The sequence below is a fragment of the Molothrus aeneus genome, chromosome 3, assembly GCF_037042795.1.
Source record: "Molothrus aeneus isolate 106 chromosome 3, BPBGC_Maene_1.0, whole genome shotgun sequence".
NCBI lineage: Eukaryota > Metazoa > Chordata > Aves > Passeriformes > Icteridae > Molothrus > Molothrus aeneus.
In genome coordinates, this window is record NC_089648.1 from 32618286 (window position 1) to 32632097 (window position 13812).

At 42.1% G+C, this 13812-nt stretch overlaps 2 protein-coding genes across 2 annotated transcripts in view; one reads left to right on the top strand and one right to left on the bottom strand.

Annotated features, from left to right (window-relative positions):
- The window catches only part of PRKD3 (protein kinase D3), a 40064-nt gene extending 33219 nt beyond the window's left edge, over positions 1–6845 (top strand). Inside the window, exons 14-18 of the mRNA XM_066546634.1 lie at positions 502–663; positions 1134–1232; positions 2052–2319; positions 3220–3305; positions 3946–6845. Coding sequence (XP_066402731.1) covers positions 502–663; positions 1134–1232; positions 2052–2319; positions 3220–3305; positions 3946–4119 — 789 coding nt within the window. The 3' untranslated portion in view covers positions 4120–6845. The remainder of the gene's footprint in view (positions 1–501; positions 664–1133; positions 1233–2051; positions 2320–3219; positions 3306–3945) is intronic.
- Positions 6846–7026: 181 nt separating this feature from the next.
- Positions 7027–13803, bottom strand: NDUFAF7 (NADH:ubiquinone oxidoreductase complex assembly factor 7). The gene is made up of 9 exons (XM_066546635.1): positions 13487–13803; positions 13323–13403; positions 11859–11969; positions 10723–10933; positions 10173–10231; positions 9346–9459; positions 8387–8530; positions 7909–8082; positions 7027–7531 (listed from the first exon to the last, which is right to left on the bottom strand). Exons 1-9 carry the CDS (start codon positions 13793–13795, stop codon positions 7319–7321), a joined length of 1416 nt encoding a protein of 471 aa, XP_066402732.1. The 5' UTR covers positions 13796–13803; the 3' UTR covers positions 7027–7318.
- Between the last annotated feature and the right edge of the window lie 9 nt (positions 13804–13812).

Genomic DNA, 13812 nt, shown 5'->3' on the forward strand with positions numbered 1-13812 from the left:
GTGTTCTGAATTGATTTTTAAATTTACATCTGTGATTTCTGAGTACTTTTGGAAGAGGGAATCTTACAAAAGCAGGAACTCCTGAGTACTTGGTCGAGTTGATAACTCGGGGGTGATATCTACCCTGCTGTAGGGGATCCCACTGAAGCTATGTACTTTGGCTCCATGTTGACTCCCTCAGTATTATTTTCTGCTGTTTTCCACTACTAGCTCCTTTTTGAGTATTATTCTTATACTCAGTAACTTGAGTACAGAACATGCATCAACTGTAAAATTAATGATTTGAGCTAAGTTGTATTAAACAAGTTATCCTTAGCTGTTGGCATGTTTCATGGGTTGACATTTGTTTTAAGCTAGTTTCTTTCCTCAGATAGTTTTTTTCACCTGTATCTATTTAACTGTTTGGTTTTTTTTTTTTAATTTGTGGTCAGCATTTCTGTGTAATTCAGGATATTTCATACTGTTTTATTTTAGTGTTGTACCTATGCTACTTTGTTTTAGAATTTGCACCACCCTGGGATTGTGAACCTGGAATGTATGTTTGAAACCCCAGAACGAGTCTTTGTTGTGATGGAAAAGCTGCATGGGGATATGCTAGAGATGATTCTTTCCAGTGAGAAAAGTCGACTTCCAGAACGAATAACTAAGTTCATGGTCACTCAGGTGAGCAGTCAGTTCCTCTGCTTTAAGAGGAAAGGCTAAATTTGGGTTTTGTAATTATAAGATGAGAATTTGGAGAAGGGGTTTTCTGTATTGTTATTTAAAAAGAGACAGCATAGAGAGCTACACATCTCATGAAAGCTGAATAAGCAAGAAAAGAACTTTGAATGTTTATTGTGTTAATTTTTTTGGCCCTTCTTTCCCAAGACATAACATTATGGCTATCTAAAAATGAATGTCAAAACAGTAAGCATTCAAAAAGACAGAGGAGGAGGTGGGGGGGAAAGGGTTGGGGAAAATAAACCCCCTTGTTTTCAAGTATTGGTAAGCTGGAAAAACAGTACTTGCACAGTCTATATGGGTCAATTCTTGAGGACTCTGTTGATAGAAATTGTTGTATTGGTTAGTCTGTGTGTCTCTTGACACTTCTGATCTGCTTGAATATATTCTGAAAGCATTCTTTTGTTTTGTAGATACTTGTTGCTTTGAGAAATTTACACTTCAAGAATATTGTGCACTGTGATTTAAAACCAGAAAATGTACTACTAGCATCAGCAGAACCATTCCCTCAAGTGAGTGAAGATTAAACAATACTTTTCATTACTGTTCATCAGGTTTTTTTTAAAGCAATATCGACACTGCTGCTTAAAAAGCAGCCTCTTGTAGGATTTTAAACTGACTTCTAGAATTACTTGAATGTATTGTAGTCATCTACTGCATGTATTGTATTAATCTTTTTTTTTTCCCTTGTCTCACTAAGTGCTTTTAGTGCATTGCTCTTATACTCTGAGGGGGGCTTATTGACTTGAGGTTACATGTTGAGCTTGGTCTGGATTGTTTTATCTCCATAAGTGCCTGCTGTGTTCAAGTTGAGGAACTGTCATAGGATCATGAAGATTTGAGCATCGGTGCATGTGCCAGCTGTTAATGCATTTTACTGGGATGTTCTGTCAAGAGCTGGCTGGCTCTGAGTTCCAGCTAAAACTCAATGTTGGATTTCCGTGTAGCTGAAACTTCAGGAATATGATTAAGTGGAATGTGATTTGGCTGGGATTCGTGTGTGTTTTTAACTTAGGTTCTGTGCCTTTTGAGAGTGAGGATTCACTTCTGAAAATGAGCTGGGTTTGGAATCAAGATACTTCATCCTTATTTGCACACCTGTGGCCATGTAATACACAAACTGCCTCAGACCCGAGTCTGTGCAGAGCCAGTTCAGCTCTTGATCCGAAGTGCGGCTGATCTGTGTGCTGCAAACTCAGCAACCTAAAACCTTAATGGACTGCTTTCCATGGGGTTTTGTTCTGTTTGCATGCATACAATGTTTAAGGGATGGCAGAAAGGGTGTGAAGTCAGGCAGAGACTTCTGAGTTTGAAATGTGCTGCTGTTGCAGGTGAAGCTGTGTGACTTTGGCTTTGCACGCATCATTGGTGAGAAGTCCTTCCGGCGCTCTGTGGTGGGCACTCCCGCGTACCTGGCCCCTGAGGTGCTCCGGAGCAAAGGCTACAACCGCTCCCTGGACATGTGGTCAGTGGGAGTTATCGTCTACGTGAGCCTCAGTGGCACATTCCCATTTAATGAAGATGAGGATATCAATGATCAGATTCAAAATGCAGCATTTATGTACCCACCAAATCCTTGGAAGGAAATTTCTAGTGAAGGTAACAAAATTAATTTTCTCTATTAGAATGTTTGTGTATGGGGGTAATGTTTTCAAATGCTTAAACATCAAGGTTCATTTAGGAAGGAGTGTGAAAATTATTGATAGTTTGAGTTTAGTAGACTATGCCAAAGTAGATAAATATAAGGTAAATATATTTGTGAAACATAAATTGTGGAATACAATGCTTTAGATAATTTTCAGGGCAGGGGAGTCAGGAGATTTAGCAAGAAATACAAATTTCATGCATGATGAATGGGATGAGTAATCTGACACTTCCCAAAAGTCCCAAAGGAAAGTTAATTCATGTGTGGGTATTTGCTGAATGCTGGTATATTTTATCTGATCTATAATCACAGAAATGGTTCAAAGTTGAATCTGGAATTTTAGTTTGTACATTAGGAAATACAGATTTAAGTGTCGGGTCTGAACAACCTAGAAGTTTACAAAGCTGGTCTCTAGAGCTCTCCAGTGCCAGCTTTGGTTATGTGCTGTTACCATGTTTGGTTAATACATGGTTAATACACAGGTAGATGTGGAAGGACCTATACAAAAGTATACAATAGTAGAAGTACCTATATTATTGTGGAGCACAGGATTATGCTCAAGCTTCTTAGGCATATCTGAAAATCACTAAAATCAGTTGGGAAAAAGATTAATGAACAACACAGTAAAGCTTTTAGTGTTCCATCAAAAGTAGGGGGAACTTACTCCATACCTATTTTGTAGCCACATTTAACATAAGCAAAGCTAAATATAAAATTCAAGAGCTTGGTTAAATACAAAGGAATTCAGTGTAGGATACACTCACACATAAAAAAAATAATTTCTAATTCAGCATGTGAATGATGACAGAGGTGATTTGTATTTTAACAATATAATTTTTGTTCTTCTTTGCCAGCCATTGATTTAATAAACAATTTGCTTCAAGTGAAGATGAGAAAACGTTTCAGTGTTGACAAATCCCTTAGTCACCCATGGTTACAGGTAAGCCCCTCTGCCTTTTTCACTATGTTTATAATGGGTGAATAATTTTTTTGGCTGAAATCCTTCAGAGGCTTATGAAATCTGCAAGTGTCACATTCTGTTAACAAGCATTCATGAATGCATGAGCATTTCTAGTTTTAGCTTTACATTTGATGTGCTCCAGGGTTCTGACCATCTATGAATCCCTTTTTTCCTCAAGGGAAATTTGTCTTACTGTTTCTCCCACCTTTTCCTTTCTGTCTGACAACAACATGGGTTTACTCTCCTGGCTTCCCCCCTGACTGTGGGCAGTGATGAGTGCATGGAGCCCTGTGATGTCAGCATGGAGCCAAACATTATTTGTTCAGTGCTGAAGTGGACACATGGCCTGGTGTGTGCCACAACTTGTAGTCCCTTTAGAAAAGATTTGTTTGGAATGGAGTTTATCTGCTGCTTTGACAACCTTAGATACTAACCTATTTAATTTTGAAATATTTTTTGTGGATAACGTTGGGGCTTTTTTTTTTTTTTAAACAGATCTTGTTGGTTGTATCTCGTGGCTATTTACACTAAAAATGGACACAAACTGCAGAATTTATCTGTGGGAATGTAGTGCTGCTGTTTCTTAAAACTGCTTCCTTAAATCTCTTTTACTCCTTAGGATTATCAGACTTGGCTTGACCTCAGAGAATTTGAAACACGCATTGGAGAGCGCTACATTACCCATGAGAGCGACGATGCACGCTGGAAAGAACACGCTTACGAGCACAACCTCGAGTACCCTCAGCACTTCATTATGGCTCCCAATCCAGATGACATGGAAGAAGACCCTTGATTTGTTTATTATGCTAAATTGCAGCCAAGAAAGATAGTCCAGGCAGAAGCTAAGTGGAACAGCTATTGCTCTTTCCAAATGCCGTACACATAGTTTGGTGTGTAAAGCCCCAGAGGATCCTCCATTGCCATGGGAATAGACTGCTGTCTGCAAACTTTTCTCCATCCCTGACTTTAACTTGGAGAAGTTACTGAACAGTGGGATATAGAGCCCTGTTGGGTAGCATTTCACCGAGCTGGGTGGCTACAAAGCCATTACCGAGGTGTAGTGTGTACAGACTGAATGGTTTGTTTTTCAAGGGGTTTTGTTTTTTCATAGCCTACGCAGTAAGAGTTTTGTAATAGTTTTCTAATCCCTATTTACTAGGCCATAGAGGACTGTTTTCTGTTACTTAGATACATCTCCCATTTCTCAGACTGTGGATGGTGAAGAGACTCTATGAAGAAATCAGAATACCTTGGCTAAAGCAAAACATGGTGGTTTAGTTGAATACAGCTTCTTAGATGAAGGAATAATTTGCTGCTGTTTAGACAGTTAAATATGTGTGTCTTGGCCCTAATTGAACTTTTTACAGAAAGCAACCAAAAAAAAAAGGATAACCCCATAACTTCTTACATTCCTCTTAAAATGCTGGCTGACATTCTAAAGAGATGACAACCAAAGTTGTGCTAGGCTTTTATTTTGTCTGTTAAAAAAAGCAATAAGCCACAACAGTGCGCTGCTGTGCAAGGCTGGCACGTCATTGATACGCACCAAAGGCATTTTGCCTTAAAACTACACAAATAATGCAGAGAGCACTCAAGACTTGATGTAGCATATCCTTTCACTCTGGAAGACCAGCTTCTAGCAGAAGGATGTGGAAAAATAGGGAAAAATACATGCAGCTTTCTTCTGTCGTTTTGAGTAATAAGATTTTTAAATTCTTCTAATATTTTTCTAATTTTTTAAGGTTCCCTGGACTTACATCAGGAGTAGTTTGTAGCCTGCTAGCTTGTTTTGTTAACTCTGCTCAAAATCTAGAAGTAACAGTGGACAGCACATCAGCTGTTGCTTCTGCCAGGGCAGCTGGATTGTAGGAGAAAGGACTTTGCCTTCCCACCTTAACCTGCAGCCCCTCCCATCCTCTTTACTGTTCTCAGAACTGTTTGAGCTGAATGAAGAGTCCAAAAGCAACTCCTAACTCAGTTTTTTCTGTGCGCATGCCTCAACTGAAGGATTCCCAACCACTAATTGGACTTGTGGCACAGTAGAGGGGAAGCAGCAGTATTCTTTGGAAATTATTCCCTTGGACAGTTCAACTTAATGGTATTTCAAAGAAGTTTGAGGCTGTAATACTAACTGCAAATGGAAGAGGTTTTTTGGTCTTATTTTAAAGAATGAAAAGGGTGAAATCTTTTTTTTTTGTGGGTAACGGTGTTGTGCTCCTGGAGGGTGCTAGATGGCTGCATGCATCCCTGATGTGCCAAGCTGCTTAACTGGAGCTTAGTTGGAAATATTTCTAAAATACTGATACAGGCTTGAACTGCAAAGGCAGTGAGAGGCTTTGGGGTATCTCCTCTCTCCTACAAAGATATTTCTTTATTTGTTTGTGTGTAGATAAGTATTGTTTTCTACTGTTTTTATTCAGGTAAGGAAACAGGTGAGCAGATTTATAAGTTGTTAGATATACCTAAAATGTTACATGGTTAGTTCAGAGATGGCAGCTGCTTGCAGTAGCAGTGACCTGGAAGTGGTCAGTGGCAGCTGCAGAAGGATGTGCCCACAGGTAGATCTGGGTCTGTAAATCACTCTGTCTTTCCCATTGCCCTTTATCTATCTGCCACTGCATTTTGTAGGTGTCTGTGTTGGCCAAGGCTGAGCTCTAGATTCTTAACCCTTGTTTAGAGAGGGTTTCAGGACTGATTGTTCACAGAGGCACTGCTTTTCATCTGCAAGCAGAGCAATCACCTCTGACATTGGTAGTTTGGTATTTTTCTGCTCTTGGCAAGGAAAGCAGTGCTGTTGAAAAACTTGCAGTGCTCAAGTGACCAAATTTCAGTGAAACCATTGCTGTATGCCATCCTAACTGTAATATGCAGATACAGTTTGGTTTTAAACTTCAGATTTTTTACTTGAGCTGTTACTTCAGGTTACCTGTGGGTTTGTTGTGTTGTTGTAAGAAAGGAAATAAAGCAGCTCGGTCACTTGAAAAAGCACAACAGCAATAGAGGAAGGAGGGGACAATAATGAAGTAGAAGGCCTGGCTTTTGTCTCTCCCCATGAAGTCTGCTCTGCTTCAAAATATTATATGAACTATTTATTCTTCAAGTTGTATTAAAATAAAAATAATGCTGTTGGCCTTTGGAGGAGATTGCCTGATCATATGCAGACTTATGGAGCCAGACAAGAGAAGCCACAAGCAGCTAGTAGTCAGGAAACCAAAAAAAATCAGGCTTACATCATGAGTAAAATTCCTAGAGTAGTAAAAATAGCTGAGTTTTTTATTCCCTTTTTTCTACCTTTACTGCAGACTTTGACAGCAGTAGGTTACAGTGTTTAATACCCTTACCCCTAGATGAATTAAGTTGCATTCATTCAAGCAATAGTGCTATGGTGATGCTAGAAAAAAGCTCATGTAAAATTTATAGCCTCAAAATGACACTGTCAAGTACTTTTATATTTTTATACACCCCATTGTTTGTAAATATCCTCTGGTAAGCTTGAAAATAAAATTTATTTCCCTATCAGTCTCATTCTTTTTATTTACATGAATTATCTCTCCTATCAAATGTTCTTGGGAGTAAATGGTTCTATATTTTCTTGTTTGTGGTTTTATTAAATATGTCCTGCTGTGGAAATTCAGCCAGCAGGAACTCCTTTTACATGCATCCTGTCACTATTCTCTTTATAAAAATATCTTCAGAGACGTCAAGGCATCTTGATTTTATTCAAGTACCAAAGCTTGAATACATTTAAAGTATCCTTAGTGCATGTTTGTTACTGACAAGTTTTGATTCAACTAGTAAATATTTCAATCTGTTCTTTCATAAGAACCCCAAACCACTGTTCATTCTCTGCTCTGTGTGTTCTGGCTTCTGTATGTGCAGTCTTTTATTTCCCCTCGTACTGCTTTGAGTAGGTCGGTCAGTCCAGAGGTTTGGTGTGCTGCACCAGACTTATTCTGAAACAGCCATCACGCATTTTGTGATAGTATTTGAAATTACTTTAGTAACAGTTCATTAAATCCAGCAACAGGTGGTAGGGGAGACTTTGATTCTGGCTTATCTTTCTTGTCAGGATGTACAAGTCTGTGGTGAGGCAGCAGGGCAAAGAAATTAAAACAGTCCCCCATCTTCTCAGGATTCATCAGCATATCATAGCTGTGAAGTAACTGCTCACGAGTTGCTGTGTCACCTGAATTCTGCAAGAGCACCTGATAAAAAAAAAAAGCAGGTTAGAGCCCCTCTTGCATTCCTATAAATTCCTGCATACCTGCAATCCCTTCTTGCATCCTTTTCACTTAACAGTGCTGTGATGGTTGGTAGAAGTGGTGAGATCACTGGGGATGACCAACAGCCCATACACGGATGCAAGTTTTGCATTAAGTGCTCCTAAATATTATATGATCAGTTTACTTTCCGGAATCTGGAGTAACTTACATCTAGCAGAAACAACGTTCTGATCTCACCCCTCCATGCTATTTTGAACAACTTCATTTTAAAACCCAAGATTTTTTACTAGAGCTCTTGTGCTGCTTAAGAGTATTGCCTGTGGATTGGGAGAGTTCTGCAGCTGTGAACACTCTTGTACCTGCAGTCGGAGGTCAATGCCCATGTTCTTTAAAAACTCCCTCTGTTTTATAGGGCCTAACGTAGCTGTTTTTCCCTGTGCCATCTTTCGAAGGTAGCTGAAGTCAACATCTGCTGTCAGGTCTGCTGTACCTGGAGCACTCAGCACATCGTGAAGTTTGTGATTCCGGAAACCCTGAAAATGAAATTGGAAGATTACACCCAGCTGTAGTCCATCATAGCTGGGGACAGCAAAATTAAGCTGTGCCTTTGAGTGGTGACAATAGCAAATTATACATGGAAAATTAGAGATAAATGTAGCAAGAGCTCAGATTAGCCTTTCCATCTGACAGAAACCCTTCTGGGTACTGATTAAACAGGAGTTACTCAGTTCTATGCATTTTTTGCTGTTATGCCCAGTAGGAACTTTATCTTACAAGAACCTAATGATCAAAGATAACAGAATCTTTTGGCTTATTGCTGTAGGGCAAATGCCTTACCCGGAAAGTGTCAGTTTTGGTTCCGTCGTGGCCATAATCTGCAACCAGAGCAGCCCCACCATCCTTCTCTATCCGAGAGGCCAGCCTCTGCACAATGACACCAGCCTCAGGACACACTTCCACGTGGTCTCTTGTTTCTTCTGGCTAGTGCAGAGTTCAAAGACCAGAACACCTGTATTAGCAGACAAGCACAAGGCAAGTATCCCTCACACCTGGTGTCTTGGGGCTGTTGCTCTGCTGGGACACGCAGGTACAGGAGGTGCATTCTAGGCTACCTACACTGGCTTGAGCTAGTTTTTGCTACCACTCATTCTCAATTAGTATTTTCTGAGTGCTGGATTTCAGTCCTCTCTTCAATAACCTCTAGTCAAATGCAAATTTTTCTACCAAGAATATCTGTATCAGGTGACAACTTCCTTACTGTAGTACTTAAGGAAAATAGCGCTTCAGCTGTGCACACCCTTCCGAGAGGCCTTCCTGTGTCGGACTCTGTAGCTCTGTTTAATCTCCAGTACTTAATTTTGTGGCTTTGGGTATCCAGTGCACTTCAGGAAGAAACCACAGCCACTTTCCATTAAAGGCCAGCCAGCACTGAGCAGGCAGCTGCCCTGAGTACCCTGCAGCAGACTGAGAGCCTGAACCCTGCACCACCTCAAGCCACTCTTGAGATGGTGATGCCACACACACAGTGGAGAACTCTGTCTGACACTTGCTGCCTCCGTTTGCTCTCTGAGGCATTTTCTGTGTTCAAGCTCCTATTTTGTGAAGTTTCATACATGTAGTAATTTTTGTGCTGCAGTTTCACAGCATACAAAGCTAAATGCTGGTGGAAATTTTAAGCTTTATTCATTTATAAACTGAGAAGCCTCTTCTTGCTGTCAGAGTAACTGAGAAGCACTAAATGTACTTGAAAGAGTCAATAAAGGTGTAAGGATGAGCTCTGGGAGGCATAACCTCACCTGAATGAAGTTTTGTGTTGCAGGGGTCCTGGATGGTGACAGGACAAACCGCAGCTGGTCAGGAACTTCTGGGTCAATATCAACCAAGACCTCACGCCAGCCTTTCTCCGTTCGCTGTTCAACGAGCCCAAAGCACTCAGGTTACACTCAACAGGTACCACAGTATCTTCTTCATTTCATTGAAATAATATGTCAAGCTTTTTCACAAAGGTTTTAGGAACAATACATTATTAAAAACTATTACTCATTTAATTCCAGTAACTGCTTTAGAAAAAGCTTGTGGTGGAGTCTCATGTGCAGAGCCAACAATACAGGTTTAATTATACTTAAAAGGAATGAATGATGCCCTGAAGAAACATGCTGCCTCTTCTATTGAGAGTGCGACATCTAATTTATCAAAATAAAAGATTTCATTCTACTGGTGACTATCATAAATTAGCTACTTCTGAAACATAACTAGCCTCTATTTTGCTGCTCTCATTACTATTCAAGTGAAAGCCCTTCAGTCTTTTGTTAGCAGTATTGCAGAAAATCATGTGGAAATTAAAAGCTGCGTTAATGTAGCATAAGGAAAGAAAAACCCCAAAACTTTGAGAGTTATCTCAGCAGAAAGAAATCCTTAGCTTTCCTCAAGTTTTTCCATTCAAAAATAATTACTAATTTTACAGTTTTCAGCTGAATTAAGCCTTATTTGTCCAACTCAGTTAGAATTATTTCATCACCAGAGACAGGGCATGTGACTAGTTTGGCACCTTACTTCTGCTCTTCCTCAAAGAGAAAAAGTGTTTAAGCAGATGGTCACAATTAAAATAATAATCTTGCTATACCTGAAACTTATGTATTGGCAGGGCATCAAAGAACTCATGTGCTAGATAAAAGCTGTAACCTGTGGGTAGGTAAAAAAATAATGCATTAAATTATTAACACTTCCAGAACAGCTTCCAGTTTAAAATATTTTTATGATTTTTAACGAATTAAGCTAGTTAATGTGGTTGTGAAAAAATTATAATTACTTGCAGCTTGCACACACTGAAGATACCATTTCTACAGCTAGCTCTAGCTACCAGTCCATGAATGTTAGATCACTATCTTGTGAAAGAAGATTCAGGCAAAGCCAGTAAAGTGTTTTTTTTTTATTCCCCATGAAAAAGTCAGAATATAGGAAATTGGGTAGCTATGCCCAAATGAAGGTAGACAGAATAGGTAGCAGTGATGAAAATGAACCAAGATCCTACCTCAGATTCATACAAGTAAGAACAAATATGTATATAACAACTTTTCTGTCCACTGTGAAGGCTAGCAGAGATGCCCTCTGCTATCAAATCTGTCAGTGAAGGAAGGGCACCATCTCTTTAATGAGGCATTCAAGCTCCTTACCTGCAGGCACATCTTGAATGTCTCTGTACCAAAAAATGGGAATTCCAGTCTTGCTAATGCCTTTCATGTAAGCAGACTCATCCTCAGGGCTTGGCTGCGCCTTCCCTCCTGTCAGCATCACTGCTTGGATCTCGCTGAGTTTGGGGCTCACTTCTACCAGATGAACAGAGACATCACATTTACTAAGAACAGAGGAGAGCTGCTTGAAGACCTATAAAGGCAGATGAATTCTATTAGGTGCAGTCTTGTGCTGTGTATATTAAAGGTTTAAGTATTAACCTTTCTTCTCACTATTTACTATTCACTATTAACTATTCAGGGTAAAAGATTTTAGTTGGCTTTCACTAACAATCTCAGTGAGAGAGATTGCATTTTGGTCCTCCAGTAGAAGTGTGAGTTTCTTCATAAATCTTAATAAAGGACAACAACATGAAAAGCTAACTTGGAAGACTAGTAGCAGCTCCTCTAAGACCTGTAGAAGGCCTGCCACTAGAAGAGAAATAGTTCAGTTTTCCCTGCCACCTTGAAGAATTGTTTGATATCCACATTTCACTATTTTTATTAACATATGTAAATAGAATAAAAGTTCTTATGTGGTGCTAAGTCCCATTAGCAATCTGTTTATGAATCAGCAGCATTTTAATTAAGACAGCCATGCAGGCATGCCTGAACACAAAACATTAACTCAAAAGAAACAAGGCCCTGAAATACCCAAAGGAATGAACACAGTTTCATTCTGTGTTATTGTACTTGCCCATTCTGTTCCTTACACTAAGGTCTCCATCTCAATAACACACAGCAACAACTTCCTAGATGGTTTTCAGTTTGGATAATGTTTCCCTTCACAGAAATAATTTACAGTGGAATATTCCTGCCCTGCCCTTCTATCCAGTGGTGTTTGGAAGGTCACAGGCGTGTCTGTGCAGTGTGCACACGCTGGCCCCCAGTCTGCTTCCACCTGAGAGCCCTGGTCCCAGAAACTCCTCCATTCTAATCAGAGCCTGAGCTGCCACCCTGACTGAAGTGATCTGGCTACCAGGGAAGGGTAAACCCTGGCAGCAAAACATCTTCCCTTCAGATTTCACTGTAGCTGTGGAACACAGCCAGAAGCAAAGAACAGGAATGTTTTCACCTACCCGCAGTATGTCCTCGGTGAGGGTGCCCCTCCCTGGGCCCAGCTCCACCAGCTGGAAGGTGCTCGGTTTGCCCATGGCCATCCATTCACTGATGTACCATATTCCTATTAACTGTCAGTGAGAAACAGCACACAGGGTTACAGTAATCACTTCAGCACTTGTGGAAAATCATGCCTGCCTTTCGTCTGATAATAACTGAGATAACACAGCAACATTCGGTCTTGATATTTAAAAGTTAAGAAGAATTGTGGTACATAACATCATATTCTTGTCTTTAAGTGTTAACATTGGTCGTTGATTGCTGTCAGCCCAGCAGAAGCAACTCTCCATCAGTAAATGCAAGGAGTCTGTTCTGGCTGGAGCAAGAACTTTCACCTAAGTGCAAGTCACTGCCCAGGTGCCTTTGAACAAGTGTTCTTCCTGACAATGCATTTACCAAAGCGTCACTGAGAACAGGATTTAGCCAATCTTCCCTTCTGGAAATAATACACAAACCAGAGTGAGCCAGACTAAACTCCGGAGATTATTTTTGAGGAGAATTTTCACACTGGAAAATCACCATAACTCTTTTTATTTATAAGCAAGTTCTGTATTACAGTAAAGTGTTACTAAGCACAGATTGTGTTTCAGACAAAGGACTTTCAGAAAAACAAAACCCCCTTTCCTCCCTCAAAACCAATTTTTCTCTTGGGAAATAACTTGAACCTTATCACTGCTACTCCAGTATTTTGACACTGATAAGGTATCCGAACATTGGCTTGAAAATCAGTTGGGATGGAAATTGGAAGGGACCACATTGGGCCACCTGGACCACCCTCCCTGTTCAAGTAGGTCATCCTAGAGCACGTGGCACAGGATTGTGTGCAGATGGTTCCTGAATGTCTCCAGTGAGGGAAACTCCACAACCTCTCTGGGCAATCTAAGTGCCAGTGCACAGTAAAGTTCTTCTTCATGTTCAGGTGGAACTTCCTGTGCATCAGTTTCTGCCCATTGCCTCCTGTCCTATTGCTTGGCACCACGGAGCAGAGCCTGGCTCCATTCCCCTGGCACCTCCCTTCAGATGCTCACAGACATTGATGAGGTCCCCTCTCAGGGCCTCTTCTCCAGGCTGAACAGGCCCAGCTCCCTCAGCCTTTCCTCATTAGAGACATGCTCCAGAGCCTCAATCATCTTTGTTACCCTGCACTGGAGCCACTCCAGGGGCTCCATGTCTCTCTTGTCCTGAGGAGCCAGGACTGGACTCAGCAGTGCAGATGTGCCTCAGCAGGGCTGGGCAGAGGGGCAGGATCAGCTCCCTTGACCTGCTGGCACTGCCCTTCCTAATGCACCCCAGGATTCCATCGGCCTTCTTGGCCACAAGGGCTCACTGCTGGCTCATGGATGGCTTGTTGCTCACCAGGATTCCAGCCAGGCCCGCGTGGTTGAAGTACAACAAGTAACTAAGGACGCGAGGAGCAGCGTTACCTCTCCAAACACCTGGCTTATTTCAGGCGAGGTGATGAAGTCCCCGCTCTCGCCGACGCCGCCGCGCCGCGTGTAGTAACCCTGCGAGGGGGAAGCGGCACAGGGGCCGCGGTGAGCGGGGGCCGAGGCACAGCCTCCCCCGCCCCGGCCCGGCCCCGCCGCACCTGCCCGGGGTTGGTGAGTGCCTCCCGCATGTACTCGGCCACCGTGACCGGCCCGCTGGCCCGCAGCTTGCGCGCCAGGTGCCGCAGCATCGCCCCGGCCCCGCCGGCCGCCTCCGCCTCGCCCCCCACGCCCGAGCAGGGCCGCGCCGCCGCCGCCGGAGCTGTGGGGAGAGGAGGGGAGAGGAGGGGAGAGAAGGGCTCAGCGGGGTGGCCCCGCAAAGGGCGGGAGGGAAAGCGGGGAGAGGCGGCGGGACGGGGCAGCCGCCGGCGGCCCGCCAGGAGCGCGCGGCGCACGAGCGCCAGCACCATGACAGCGGCTCCCGCTG